The 15570-nt window shown below is 46.4% G+C and overlaps 1 protein-coding gene across 3 annotated transcripts; it reads right to left on the bottom strand.

The window, feature by feature from the left end:
* Positions 1–246: 246 nt before the first annotated feature.
* Positions 247–15329, bottom strand: POLR3G (RNA polymerase III subunit G). Of its 3 annotated transcripts, none has more exons than XM_072119275.1 (8): positions 15185–15329; positions 12852–12970; positions 11903–12032; positions 9971–10039; positions 6983–7036; positions 6110–6180; positions 4850–4972; positions 247–571 (listed from the first exon to the last, which is right to left on the bottom strand). In XM_072119275.1, exons 1-8 carry the CDS (start codon positions 15312–15314, stop codon positions 488–490), a joined length of 780 nt encoding a protein of 259 aa, XP_071975376.1. In that variant the 5' UTR covers positions 15315–15329; the 3' UTR covers positions 247–487. The 3 variants fall into 3 exon arrangements, with proteins under 3 accessions (XP_071975376.1, XP_071975385.1, XP_071975395.1); XM_072119284.1 differs by having other exon boundaries at positions 6110–6177; XM_072119294.1 differs by having other exon boundaries at positions 15106–15224.
* Between the last annotated feature and the right edge of the window lie 241 nt (positions 15330–15570).

Here is a 15570-nt window from a genome sequence, read left to right as displayed (position 1 = left end):
AATGGGTACAAAACGCCATATATGCCGCCGGCCTAACACAGCTTTTAATTTATGCACATCCCCCTGCAAGCCGCCTTCTACTCCCGGCTGGAGAGTGGAGAGCAGGGCGAGTGCTCTCTCCTAGTTCCCCGCCCACGCTGCCCCTACACTCCACAACCATATCCAAGAAAACAACAAAGTTTTAGCAAGATCTCAGGAGATTCCAGCAAAAATGTATACAAACTTAAGAAAAAAAAAGTAGTCTACAACAGCTTTCCTCTGGCTGGGACTTTATAACCAAGGGAAGTAAAGTGCAATAAATTATTCAACCCAACAAATTCAGTGCAAGTATTAGACAAATTTTTAACAAAAAGCTAGCAGACGTGCCAACTTTCACAATGATATTTCAAAACAAAAATGGTCATATCACATGGATGACACTAGAAGGTCTTTTAGAAGAGAAAAGTAAATGAATGATATTCTGCAGTCTGCACACTCTGGTACAGGTCTAGTAAGTAGCTTCATCCATGTTGTCATCACTACCACCAAAATCATCTCCATCTTCAAAGTAGGAAGCAATGTAGTCATTCTCCTATGAGGAAAAATATGTCAGAATAAATAATTCACATGAACTACAACAGCCTCACATCTGTCAGGAGAAGTGTGTGTTTTACATGGCCTGGCTACAAAAAGCAAAATGTAGAGTCATTACAAGGGGATTATCCTGCATGGCTCCCCGCCGCCCATTGCCGCCCGTCCTGCATGGCTCCCCGCCGCCCTCTGCCGCCCGTCCTGCATGGCTCCCCGCCGCCCTCTGCCGCCCGTCCTGCATGGCTCCCCGCCGCCCTCTGCCGCCCGTCCTGCATGGCTCCCCGCCGCCCATTGCCGCCCGTCCTGCATGGCTCCCCGCCGCCCATTGCCGCCCGTCCTGCATGGCTCCCCGCCGCCCATTGCCGCCCGTCCTGCATGGCTCCCCGCCGCCCATTGCCGCCCGTCCTGCATGGCTCCCCGCCGCCCATTGCCGCACGTCCTGCATGGCTCCCCGCCGCCCATTGCCGCACGTCCTGCATGGCTCCCCGCCGCCCATTGCCGCACGTCCTGCATGGCTCCCCGCCGCCCATTGCCGCACGTCCTGCATGGCTCCCCGCCGCCCATTGCCGCACGTCCTGCATGGCTCCCCGCCGCCCATTGCCGCACGTCCTGCATGGCTCCCCGCCGCCCATTGCCGCACGTCCTGCATGGCTCCCCGCCGCCCATTGCCGCACGTCCTGCATGGCTCCCCGCCGCCCATTGCCGCACGTCCTGCATGGCTCCCCGCCGCCCATTGCCGCACGTCCTGCATGGCTCCCCGCCGCCCTCTGCCGCACGTCCTGCATGGCTCCCCGCCGCCCTCTGCCGCCCGTCCTGCATGGCTCCCCGCCGCCCATTGCCGCACGTCCTGCATGGCTCCCCGCCGCCCATTGCCGCACGTCCTGCATGGCTCCCCGCCGCCCATTGCCGCACGTCCTGCATGGCTCCCCGCCGCCCATTGCCGCACGTCCTGCATGGCTCCCCGCCGCCCATTGCCGCACGTCCTGCATGGCTCCCCGCCGCCCATTGCCGCACGTCCTGCATGGCTCCCCGCCGCCCATTGCCGCACGTCCTGCATGGCTCCCCGCCGCCCTCTGCCGCCCGTCCTGCATGGCTCCCCGCCGCCCATTGCCGCCCGTCCTGCATGGCTCCCCGCCGCCCATTGCCGCCCGTCCTGCATGGCTCCCCGCCGCCCATTGCCGCCCGTCCTGCATGGCTCCCCGCCGCCCATTGCCGCCCGTCCTGCATGGCTCCCCGCCGCCCATTGCCGCCCGTCCTGCATGGCTCCCCGCCGCCCATTGCCGCCCGTCCTGCATGGCTCCCCGCCGCCCATTGCCGCACGTCCTGCATGGCTCCCCGCCGCCCATTGCCGCACGTCCTGCATGGCTCCCCGCCGCCCATTGCCGCACGTCCTGCATGGCTCCCCGCCGCCCATTGCCGCACGTCCTGCATGGCTCCCCGCCGCCCATTGCCGCACGTCCTGCATGGCTCCCCGCCGCCCATTGCCGCACGTCCTGCATGGCTCCCCGCCGCCCATTGCCGCACGTCCTGCATGGCTCCCCGCCGCCCATTGCCGCACGTCCTGCATGGCTCCCCGCCGCCCATTGCCGCACGTCCTGCATGGCTCCCCGCCGCCCATTGCCGCACGTCCTGCATGGCTCCCCGCAGCCCATTGCCGCACGTCCTGCATGGCTCCCCGCCGCCCATTGCCGCACGTCCTGCATGGCTCCCCGCAGCCCATTGCCGCACGTCCTGCATGGCTCCCCGCCGCCCATTGCCGCACGTCCTGCATGGCTCCCCGCCGCCCATTGCCGCACGTCCTGCATGGCTCCCCGCCGCCCATTGCCGCACGTCCTGCATGGCTCCACGCCTCTGTTGTGCTGCAGACAATGAGTGGTGACACAATGTATACTATAATGCAGTGATGGCAAACCTTTTTTACACCAAGTGCCCAAACCACAACCAAAACCCACATTTTTTTTGCAAAATGCCAATGCGACATTTTAAGCAGTAACTTATTACTCCCTGCTGTGTCACAGGTTTAACTTGTATAGGCACCTGAGGACACCAATGCAGTAGAAAGAAGGAGAAATTGTTTGGATTATCATTGTAGTTTCCTATTAGGGTCCTGGGCTGCCTGGGACTGCAAAAAAAGTTCAGTCCTGTGTGGCGAACCCTGCCCTGGGGTGATGGCTTGGGTGCCCATATAGTGGGCTCTGAGTGCCACCTCTGGCACCCGTGCTATAGGTTCGCCAACACTGCTATAATGTATACAGACTAAGCGACTGCATGCAGCCTATTCTGTATACGGTCCTTGACTGCTCTACTGCACAACAGAGATTGGGAGCTGTGCAGGAAATGCAGCACTGTATTGCCAGGAGAAGAGAGGCAAGTATACTTTATTACCTTACTAGACAGTGTTTGGGACCCAAATTTAAGAAAATATTTAACATCCTGTTCAGGCTACATATACATGGGGCAGCAATTGGCTATGCATTATTAATGTTGATTCCACCTCGGCAGGCAGCAGCGAGAGTTTAGGTATGTGGAGGCCTTAATCCAAAGCATGGCCCACTGGTCTATTGTTACTCCACTGGCCAGTGCAGTGTAATCGGTCAGGTATTCTATGCCATTATAAGCGTAGGTCAGGTACACAACAAATGTGAAAACAAAAAATTGTAAAAAGGACCCAGACATTAAAGGGAACCTGTCACCAGGAGACCCATTTTTAGCACTCCCCCAGTGCCCACAGAGCATAGTACATACACTGCCAAAGTGTTTTTGTATAAAAAATTGGTTTTACAGAAAAAAAGATATGCTATATTGTACCTTTTTCATTAACATTTGCTGTGTGACTAGGCAGTTGCCTTATGGGAGGAGCTGGAATGGAGCAGTCCCCCCCCCCCCCACCCTTGGGAAACAGGTGTCCTTTTCAAATATATGAATAACTCCCCACACTCAGGATTGGCTGTAGAGGAGCAGGGGGCGTCACTAAGCCAAGTGATGGGTGTTTTCATATATTTGAAAAGGTCACATGGAGTAGCTGTTCCCCAAGGGGGGGGGACTGCTTTTTCCAGCCCCTCCCATTTGGCAACTGCCTAATGATTCGTCCAGTTTCCTTCAGAAGTACTCGGACGACTCGGTAATGGTGGGCTGTATCACAGAGGGGGACGACAGTGAATATCGAGAATCAGTGAAAACATTTACTGAATGGTGCAGCTCAAACGGTCTCGTACTAAACGTAAATAAGACAAAAGAATTGGTTATTGACTTTTCAAGGAAAAAGGGCGTTATGCCCAAACCTCTTAGTATAGCTGGGACAGAAGTGGAGCAGGTTGGTAGCTATAAATATTTGGGCGTAATAATTGACAATAAATTAAGCTGGCATGAGCACATAGAAAAGGTATCCAGACGTGCAAATAGTAATCTATTTTTTTTACGCAGACTAAGGGCATTTGACATCCCAAGGACTATGATGGTCAGTTTTTATAATACGGTTATGGTCAGTGCATTTGCATTTGCCCTAGTGGCTTGGGGCAATTGTATCTCTAGTAGGGATTGTCAAAAGATGGATAAAATAATTAAGAAAGCCTCCTCGATAGTAGGCCTGCAATTTGATAGATGGAAGGAACTTGTACAGTGTGGGATGATAAAGAAATTGGAAAAAATTAGAAATAATAGTGACCACCCAATGCATGGTGTAGTGCAAGCGCAGATTAGTGGTTTTAGCTCTCGTTTTATTCTTTTGCGTTGCAGGTCGGAGAGATTTAAAAAGACATTTATACCGGCCGCTCTCGAGCTATCGAATATCCTACTTAGGGGAGAAATAGGGATGTTTTAAAAAGTGAGATTATTGGAAAATGGGTACCATTTTATTACTTTATCATCTATTCGAGTAACTATTTATCGAATATGGGTGAAATTTTATTCATATTTATTGTATTGGTGTTTTTATTCTGTTATATGGTATACGTGATTATGTTGTTATGTGAGTATATATGTGATGTCTTGTCAATTTGATGTACTGCGGAGGTGACACTTTAAGTTCCCGTTTGGGATAATAAAGTATAAAGTATAAAGTAAAGTCACACAGCAGATGCTAATGAAAGGTGCTATATAACATCTTTTTTTCTGTAAAACCAATTTTTAATACAAAAACACTTTGGCAGTGTATGTACTATGCTCTGTGGAGACTGGGGGAGTGCTAAAAATGGGTCTCCTGGTGACAGGTTCCCTTTAATTGTGAGGTGGTTCCAATCATACATTGCGTTATAAACAACCCTGAAGATCGAGAAATTACTTCCTCATTTTCTTCATCTTCAAACTCTACTTCAGCCTCCTCCTCCTCCTCTTCTTCATTCTCTCCTTTCTTTTCTTGGTTTTCTTCATCAGATTTTTCACCATCCCCTTTTTTCTCCAATTCCTTAACAAGACAATACCAGGTGAGTTACAGAATTTAAAAAAAAAGGTAATTAAATACACATTTTACACTCCGGGTACCCCAAAGATTCACCAAGTTTAGAAACAGACAGGAAGTTTTCCCAAAGAATTTCTGATACTGACATTCACAGAGATATGCACCACTCCTCAACGCCTGTAAAATTAGGCATTTCCATGAAGGGCGGTTGGGAAAGGGGCCAGTTGTTGCATTTGAGAGTATATCCTTATTCTACTCTAAACTGGAAACATCCTCCCTGCTTGTGGTTCTTGTAGGATTGTAGATATGGCATTATGGCATTTGGGTTGATGGATTAGGGTTAGTGGATATACGAGTATGGTTTAGGTTAGTGATGGCAAACCTTTTAGAGATCGAGTTCCCAAACTGCAAACTAAAACCCTCTTATCTATCTCAAAGTGCCAACATGGGGTTAGTTAGTAGAGGTTAGTAGTCTTTGAGCATTTTATGATGATGGGTTTGGTTTTACCGCAGTAGTTTCTCTGTGGTGGAAGGGGCTTGCGGTTGAAGAGAAAGTTGATGTAGAATGTAGGATGCATAGCCTTTGTCTCAACCACATACATTCTATATTCTATGGGGAACCGAAGTAGAACGGAATACCTTCCATTTATGGCTTCCGTTGAACTCTATTTAAAAGAAGAGTTAAATGGAAAGACAATGGCCATAGACCTGGCAAGCACATGGCAACACGCGGGAGAGGAGGAGGGGCTCACCCCTCTCCATAGCGAGAAGAAGTGCGGCAGATCTGGACTTACGGGAGAAGATAGAGCCTGATCTTTCCCCCTCGGTACGGTACGGCACGTGGACAATCCGTCCATCAAAATGGATGGATGCGTTTCCCATTATAAGGCATGGGAACATATGCAACCCGTACAGCACTAATCTGCAATCTGACACTGTTTTAGTATATCAGCTTGTATCGTATTTATGTGCGATTCTATGTAACCACTATAATGCCAAAAAAAAAAATAAAATCAAGCAATATTGTTGTATGGGATGCAATTTAATTTTTTTCTGACTGCAATGTTATGGCAGATCACATTAGCCTCTACCCCTGAACTGCACATGATGGATCATGCCGTCACTCAAGCAGACAAAACTCACCTCTATTTTCTTCAGAACATCCACATTGGCGCCAGGTTTAGGTGCTTTGGCCTTGTTTCCCTTTTCGCCTGTTAATAGAAAAAAGTAGAATAGACTTTTTATTTTTTTTTTTAACGGTCCCATCCATAAGGAGATCACATACATGTGTTATCCAGTTACTAGTTTCATGCTGGAGGAAGTCATAACTAATGACATCTGGTTTCACTTTATTGACATCATAGGTTCTAAAGGTGCAAATAGCTGGATGGAGAAATGCAGCCTCCTGGGATTTTCAAATTAGCATACAGCGATGTCCGGGGTGAAAACTGATGCCAGATAGGCATAGGCTTTAGGATCCTTTCTGGCATCAGCGTAACTGTACAATACTGGTGGGAAACAGATCAGACACAGGATGTGTGTATATTGTATAGGTCTGGCTGTAGGGGTGTACAGCGTGTGCCTGTTTTACTGGTATAGGTAACTATGTTTCAGTGCTAGCTCCATATGAGGTATAATGCTTCCCCTTTACTTGTGGGATCTCCATATAGGCTCTGTTTTCTTATGTACCTGGTCTGATTCCCCCAATTGGTTTATGATTTTGTGATCATTTGGCACTCTCTGTTTTTATACTTTTATTGCTACTTTTGTATTGCCGTCTACTTGTCTGGCACTTATCTGACTTATAATTTCCTTAATTGTATTCAAAATTTTGGTTGTATAGGTCTGGCTGTGATGCAGTCACTTCTACGAAGACAAGTTTACATCACCATAAGGTAATCTATGCTTTGATCAGCAGAACTAATAGGAGGAATGGGCAAGCAGAAAAAACCCTTTTAGATGAAAAACTACAGTTGATGTGGTTTGGTGGACCACTCATTATTACCAACAATACACCTTTATTTCTCTTCTTCTTGGTAGCTTTCATTTCTCTTGGAAGTAAGCGCCAATCTGGAATTGAAAATAAATACATGAAAGTCAGGCCGCATAGAAAGAGAACCAGGGGTATCAGTCATAGCAGTGTCAGGGGGCCCAGCACACAACCCGCCACACTGAAGAATGAAGTATGTGTGCCATTATATACATATTATAATATATTATGCTGCACATGTTCCACAGTACACATCCGAGCTGGCAGCTCAGATAAGAAATGTCAGGGAAGGGTAAAGCAGGACTAGGAAACTCTCATCTTTAGTTCCTGCAATGTGGTCAGCACTACTGGGCCCCAGTATGAGAAGAATGACTGATAGCAAGTATACACATATGTGTGTATATTTTATATACACCTGTATGTATATATGGTGTGTATATGTACACTTTATGTATGCAAGTTTATGATGTATGTATATATGGTGCATTCACACTGTATGTGTAATATGATGTATATATGCTATACATTTGTGTATTTGATGTACATATACTGTATGTGTGGATAAAATGTGTATCTGCTGTATCCATAAGTGTATAAATGTATAATGTGAGCCCATAAGTGTATAGATTTATGTATGTGTATAAGAGTGTATAAATGTGCGTGTGCGTGTACACACACATGTATATAAAATGTGTGTATGAGTGTATAAAACAAAGCAGAAGTATGCTATGGCAGTGATTTTCAACCTTTTTTGAGCCGCGGCACACTTTTTAGGGTACATTCACACAGCGGTATGCCCGCCGTGCGGGCATACCGCCGTGTGCTGGAGAGGAGGAGGAGGCGGCCCCTCCTCCCTCCATAGAGAATAGCGGCGCACGGCCGCACACACGCCAAAAGATAGAGCATGTGTGGCACCGCATCTGCGCCGCGCCGCTATTGCCGTCTATGGGGACGCACATGCGGCCGCAAATTTGCGGCCGCATGTACGTCCCCGCAGACGGCCATGTGAATGTGCCCTTATACTTAGAAAATCCTGGGTCACACCAACAACCAAAATAGCACAAAATGACACTAAAACAGTCATAAAAGGCCCCCCTTTACTAATTAAAAGGCCCTAGAGGCCCCCCTTTACTAATTAAAAGGCCCTAGAGGCCCCCCTTTACTAATTAAAAGGCCCTAGAGGCCCCCCTTTACTAATTAAAAGGCCCTAGAGGCCCCCCTTTACTAATTAAAAGGCCCTAGAGGCCCCCCTTTACTAATTAAAAGGCCCTAGAGGCCCCCCTTTACTAATTAAAAGGCCCTAGAGGCCCCCCTTTACTAATTAAAAGGCCCTAGAGGCCCCCCTTTACTAATTAAAAGGCCCTAGAGGCCCCCCTTTACTAATTAAAAGGCCCTAGAGGCCCCCCTTTACTAATTAAAAGGCCCTAGAGGCCCCCCTTTACTAATTAAAAGGCCCTAGAGGCCCCCCTTTACTAATTAAAAGGCCCTAGAGGCCCCCCTTTACTAATTAAAAGGCCCTAGAGGCCCCCCTTTACTAATTAAAAGGCCCTAGAGGCCCCCCTTTACTAATTAAAAGGCCCTAGAGGCCCCCCTTTACTAATTAAAAGGCCCTAGAGGCCCCCCTTTACTAATTAAAAGGCCCTAGAGGCCCCCCTTTACTAATTAAAAGGCCCTAGAGGCCCCCCTTTACTAATTAAAAGGCCCTAGAGGCCCCCCTTTACTAATTAAAAGGCCCTAGAGGCCCCCCTTTACTAATTAAAAGGCCCTAGAGGCCCCCCTTTACTAATTAAAAGGCCCTAGAGGCCCCCCTTTACTAATTAAAAGGCCCTAGAGGCCCCCCTTTACTAATTAAAAGGCCCTAGAGGCCCCCCTTTACTAATTAAAAGGCCCTAGAGGCCCCCCTTTACTAATTAAAAGGCCCTAGAGGCTCCCTTTACTAATTAAAAGGCCCTAGAGGCCTCCCTTTACTAATTAAAAGGCCCTAGCCTCCCTTTACTAATAATAAAAAAAGACCCTAGCTGCCTTCTCCATACAAATAATAACCTTATATACTTACCCTTGATGTCTTCTTCCGCGTACCTTCACTCCTAATGGCGATCCGCCCACCTTCTGTAGCTCCTGCACCGCGCGCCTCTGGTCACGTGACTTACGCGACCTGACGTCAGGTCGCGTCAGTCACGTGACACGGGCCGCGCGGTGCAGGAGCTACAGAAGATGGGCGGATCGCTGACGCGGGGCTTGTAGGTAAGTATGGGGGCAGAAACACGGGGGCAGCGCTACACAGGGGCACCATAGTTCGGGGAACTTTCCCCTGCGGCACACAGGTTGAAAATCACTGTGCTATGGAGTACAGCTACTTCTGGTTACAATCCTGGAGGAAACTGCATATTTGGCTTTTACTGAATGATCATTGAGGATTCGGCCATTGGAAGCAGCCAGAATAGGTTGCTCAGCGAGCAGTCACAGCATCACGGGCAGGGGTGAACCAAGCCTATCTGCTGCCTAAAGGTGAGCCATAGAAAGACACACCCCTCCCCAAAAATGTAATATATCAGATACAGAGTAGAAAATAGATACAGCATACCTTGTTGTAGTATAAAATAGATACAGAGTGCCGCCATGTAGTTTAAAATAGATACAGCATGGTGCCATGTAGTATAAAATGCATATAGCATACTGCCATGTAGTATAAATTAGATACAGTGTGCCGCCATGTAGTATAAAATGCATACAGCGTTATATTGAGAGGTTCTGGCCTCCTTATGTATCTGATGACTGGTCCTACAATTCTAAGCCAGGTGTGGTGTAGGGGGTCTAGTAAGTTCACCCCATAAACGCTGGTGTGAATTTGGCCTTAGACTTCTCTAAAGTATCCTCCATCCTCCACAATTTTAGTAAAGAACATTTTTATTTTACTTATTCTTTCTGCATTATAAATGCAAACCTTTTGGTGGAGCAACCACCTGGAATTTATACAGCACCAAAAATAATTATATAGATTCATAATTTATTACCTGGTGTCCATTCATCGCTACGCTTCTTCTCTGCTTCCAGCAGATATTTTGTACTGTACTTGTCAATCCCTTAAAAAAATAAATAAATAATGTCCAGAAACATATCCTCAAAGACAACGTCTGCATCCCATGCCCAGGCAAATTACCCCTCCTGTAATCTATCATTACTATTTCAAGAGAGCTTCTTCTCCTTGCTTTCTAAAGGTGGAAAGATTCAACACATATGTTCATCTGTTTTTTTATATATTGTTTTTATTTCTGGGAATTTTTACTTTTATACTGGAGATGCTGGGGGAGTTTTAAAGGCAGCATATGGCTTTTTTAATTCAGCTTTTTCAGAAACAGATGCAGCTTCTAGATGCACTACAGAACAATTACATATCACATACACTCACCGGCCACTTTATTAGGTACACCATGCTAGTAACGGGTTGGACCCCCTTTTGCCTTCAGAACTGCCTCAATTCTACGTGGCATAGATTCAACAAGGTGCCGGAAGCATTCCTCAGAGATTTTGGTCCATATTGACATGATGGCATCACACAGTTGCCGCAGATTTGTCGGCTGCACATCCATGATGCAAATCTCCCGTTCCACCACATCCCAAAGATGCTCTATTGGATTGAGATCTGGTGACTGTGGAGGCCATTTGAGTACAGTGAACTCATTGTCATGTTCAAGAAACCAGTCTGAGATGATTCCAGCTTTATGACATGGTGCATTATCCTGCTGAAAGTAGCCATCAGATGTTGGGTACATTGTGGTCATAAAGGGATGGACATGGTCAGCAACAATACTCAGGTAGGCTGTGGCATTGCAACGATACTCAATTGATACCAAGGGGCCCAAAGAGTGCCAAGAAAATATTCCCCACACCATGACACCACCAACACCAGCCTGCACCGTTGATACAAGGCAGGATGGATCCATGCGTTCATGTTGTTGACGCCAAATTCTGACCCTACCATCCGAATGTCGCAGCAGAAATCGAGACTCATCAGACCAGGCAACGTTTTTCCAATCTTCTATTGTCCAATTTCGATGAGCTTGTGCAAATTGTAGCCTCAGTTTCCTGTTCTTAGCTGAAAGGAGTGGCACCAGGTGTGGTCTTCTGCTGCTGTAGCCCATCTGCCTCAAAGTTCGACGTACTGTGCATTCAGAGATGCTCTTCTGCCTACCTTGGTTGTAACGGGTGGCGATTTGAGTCACTGTTGCCTTTCTATCAGCTCGAACCAGTCTGCCCATTCTCCTCTGACCTCTGGCATCAACAAGGCATTTCCGCCCACAGAACTGCCGCTCACTAGATGTTTTTTCTTTTTCGGACCATTCTCTGTAAACCCTAGAGATGGTTGTGCGTGAAAATCCCAGTAGATCAGCAGTTTCTGAAATACTCAGACCAGCCCTTCTGGCACCAACAACCATGCCACGTTCAAAGGCATCAAATCACCTTTCTTCCCCATACTGATGCTCGGTTTGAACTGCAGGAGATTGTCTTGACCATGTCTACATGCCTAAATGCACTGAGTTGCTGTCATGTGATTGGCTGATTAGAAATTAAGTGTTAACGAGCTGTTGGACAGGTATACCTAATAAAGTGGCCGGTGAGTGTATATGATCCATAGTTTAGGTTGGGGTGTATAATAAATCAGGGCTGGCTCCAGCACTGGGAATACCCAGGCAAGTTCCGTGGGCCCAGGGCTGCTGGCGGGGCCCACATAAGGAATCAATGTGGGTGAGAGGGGCTTTATATAATATAACCATAAGGGTTGTTTAGGTTGATAAACTAGGGAATATTTCAGGGAACAGGAAATTGTTTCAGTTTCAGAATTTTTCATTCCGTCACTTGAGTTCATTGCAAAGGGACCCAGTGAGGCTCTGTCACCCTGGGGCCTGATAATACCTGGAGCTGACCAAGTAATAAATGTACCATACTTGATGTTTGTATGCTTCCTCCCATGTAGTACGGTAAATATTTCATGTTTCCTCGTAGTTCTTGTTTTAATGCCAATAGATAGTTATGTTCTTCCCCTTCTATCAAACAGGCAGGCTTGTATTCTGTGTGCTGGAGTAGCCGGAAGAGAGCAGAAATAGAAAATAAGCTTAGAAGGGATAACATAATCTCCTGCAATGTGGAGATCCTATTGCACATATCACATCTATAATACGCTAGTAACTCAGTAATCAATACCATAAGGAGAGGACCACAAAATACACATTAATGTATCTTCTTACTTATCCACCCATCATTATAGAAAGTAGAGGCTGTACAGTGGATTTACCAGTTTTATGGTGTAGAAACACCGAAATAAATCACAATTTCTTGTGCATTGCAAGAAATTACGATAAGTCTTGGGACTACCCACCTCCATGCTATGTGGGCGAGAAGGGATCGTAGCTGGCAACAGAGTGGGCCGATGGGTGTTCCTGCCCCGCACCCTCCACAAAGCCTCGCATTTAGCAGTGAATGATCTGAGGTTTTTAAGCAAAACTACACCAGGTGGGGCCTAACTTAGCGATGCCCGGCAACACAGCTGCCCGACGGATACATCAAGAGATTGTGATAGCAGAAATAATGTCTAGCACACAGGGGATCTGGTCACGTGCTGTAGGTGAATGACGTTGTGATGGAGGAAAAACGGAGCTCAACAGACAAGTATAAAATTCCCCAGTGGTGGGTAGAATCTCGGGAGGGAAGTGGACATCTCCTTCATCACGGTCTAAGCCTCTTGATGTATCCGCGGCCACAGGGGGGCGTAACTTTCATCATACACCGGCCTATGTCTTCTACAGCTGGACTATGACCCTCATGTTTTTATTAGCAGGTCGATCAAGACTTCTATTCATAAAACCATGAAGTGAACCACACTACTGCCTCACTTACTGGGTACAAGGGCAGGGGCTGTGCTTGAGTTTCTGGGAGAGAATCGCCCCTTGAAAAGCCAATGGCTTGCAGATCAAATGTAAAGTTCGCCCCTCGCCCCCTTCCTTTACCAGCCATACCTGATAGAAAACAATAAAAACAGTCAGTGATAATTATAGCATATTTTTTTCTTTTTACAAAAATTGTTACCTATTACTACCATTGTATTATCACTATTCATCTAAATGATCCAGCACACAATAATAATAATAATAATAATTCTTTATTTATATAGTGCACACAGATTACGTAGCGCTGCATAAAGCATGTCAAATGGGTCCCTGTCCCCATGGGGCTCACAATCTAAACAACCTACTAGTATGTTTTGGAGTGTGGGAGGAAACCGGAGGACATGGAGGAAACCTATGCAAACACGGAGAGAACATACAAACTCTTTGCAGATGTTGACCTGGGTGGGAATTGAACCCAGGACCCAAGGGCTGCAAGGCAGAAATGCTACTCACTCAGCCACCATGCCACCCATTAGATCGAGAGATGACGTCACGTACAATGTGTGGCATCACTGGACTCAAAGGTCAAAGCCACAGATTATGTCAGTTAGAGCCGAGCCCACGTACATGACATCATACCTTCTGGTCCAACAGAACCAAAAGCTCTTGAGACTCAGGGGCCATCAATAAAACTAGGGGGTAGGAGAGGGTATTAGGTTTCTTTCTTCTATTTTGATACTGAGGCTGCGTTCACACACAGTGGGGGACATTTACTTAAAGTGTCGGTGTCTGCATTGGCTTTGTTACCGACCTGCTCTGGGAAAGAAGATACACATTTAATATTGTGTAGCTGTGCAGAGACATTTCTGGCGCCGAGACCTTTTTTTGTCCCTGGGACCAAAATCTGTCCCGAGCACCAGAAATGTGTCCAACAGTCCTGCTAGACCAGTTTTCTTTTGGTCTACTTTCCGCCAGTTTACAGCGCCCAAAAAGGGCTGCGACACATATTAATTGTGTCTGAGTTTCCACTCCGCCAAAGCCACGCCCCTTTTCGGAGAAGAGTCGGAGCAGACGGAAAAAGTCATTTTTTCTGCCGCGGCCAGCTAATAAATAGGTCTGAGAGCAGAACATGTGGTGAGAGCGCCACAAAACTGGCGGAAACGCCATAGTGAATGTCCCCCATTGTGTTTTGAGATGCAACTTTCTTCATCTTTCCCTTTCCTTTTTTGCGACTTTTGATGCGGTTTTGCCAAGTTCACCATGTTTAGATTTTTTTCAGTGTGGCGCCCAATTTGTCATTACTTTCCACATATTTGACATATGAAAATATCACAATTTTGGCACAAATTTGTTAAAAAGTCACACAATAAGTCTCAAAAATACTCCAGCTCACCATTGTCATCTTTTATGGGAAACATCACTTCCAGGGCTGTTTTAAGGTTATAACTAAAAGGTTATTAAAAGGGTTACTAAAAAGCTTTTTTTGGCTTTCCATTAAAGAGATTGTACTTGGGGGCTAGCGCTATCTGATGATTCAATATTTAGGGACATCTGACAGTGCTGCTGGTTGAACCTCTTGTATTTATTAGAATTTCCTTGGCCGACCTATTTTGTCAACCAGTTTCCCACGTGCCTTTTTTTCACAATTTTAAATGCATCAAAAAAGCAAGTGGGAGGGGGTTTGGCCAAACACATAAGGGTGAAGACACACTTGGCGTTTTTAGGTCGTTTTTAGTTAGTGCGTTTTCACATCGTTAAAAACGCATGCGTTAAACGATGTGAAAACGAACTAACTAAAAACGGCCCAAAAATGGCCTAAAAACGCCAAGTGTGTCTTCACCCTAAGTGTTTTGGCCAAACCCCCTCCCACTTGCGTTTTGGATGTTTGTAGCCTTGTCATTTTATGTAGCTGTACAGGATGATTGATTTGTTTCTGACTCTTTTTCTCATTTTCTTTGCCCCTGTATTCTGGAGACTGCTTTGCGACATTCTGCAGTAGTTTGAGACATTTCTGCAACTTTTACCAAAAAGTCCCAAAAAAGGGGGGGGGGATCTAATACCCCTCCAAATAAACCAAAAACACATAACAGGTGCAAATAAGCAGCAAACAAAAGAAAACTATGATAAATGCCCCCATTGTGTTTGGAAATGCATGTGATCATGGCTGGAGCCTTTGCATTGAGTCTCAAAATACCATCAAAATGCATTGTGTGAATGTAGCCTAAATAAATTCACAGCCGCCATCGAAGTGCATGAGGCCTTACCTATAGACACTCCAGATCCACTACGACGAGGGCTAAAAGCAACCAATACTAAAAACTAAAATAATAAATTATTATTTACCACAGAATCTGATGATATCCACACAAAGCACACAGTGAGGTCTTCTCTGGAGGCATCTACATCTCTGAGCATGGTGCAAGGCATTAGGGATTTCTGGAGTTTCAAAATCCAGAAAACAGGAGCGGATCATAAAATTGAAAAGAAACTATAGAAGACTCTTTCTTTCTTATCTGGTCCTGGTTTTAGCTTCCTCCCACCCCACAGCAGTATAACTCACATGGCTAACAGCTGGGCTGATCAAGGCTGTGTTCACATGATGCACTTGGATTGCATTTTGAAATGCATTACTGAGGGCGCGTTCACATGTTCAGTTTTTCAGATGCAGTTTTCGAAGTCCACACCAGGAATGGAGTGAAATACAGAGGAGGAGCAACTTCTCCCAATCA

Source organism: Engystomops pustulosus, chromosome 1, assembly GCF_040894005.1.
Source record: "Engystomops pustulosus chromosome 1, aEngPut4.maternal, whole genome shotgun sequence".
NCBI classification, from domain to species: domain Eukaryota; kingdom Metazoa; phylum Chordata; class Amphibia; order Anura; family Leptodactylidae; genus Engystomops; species Engystomops pustulosus.
The sequence above is the reverse complement of the archived record's forward strand: the minus strand, read 5'-3'. Positions and strand labels throughout refer to the sequence as shown.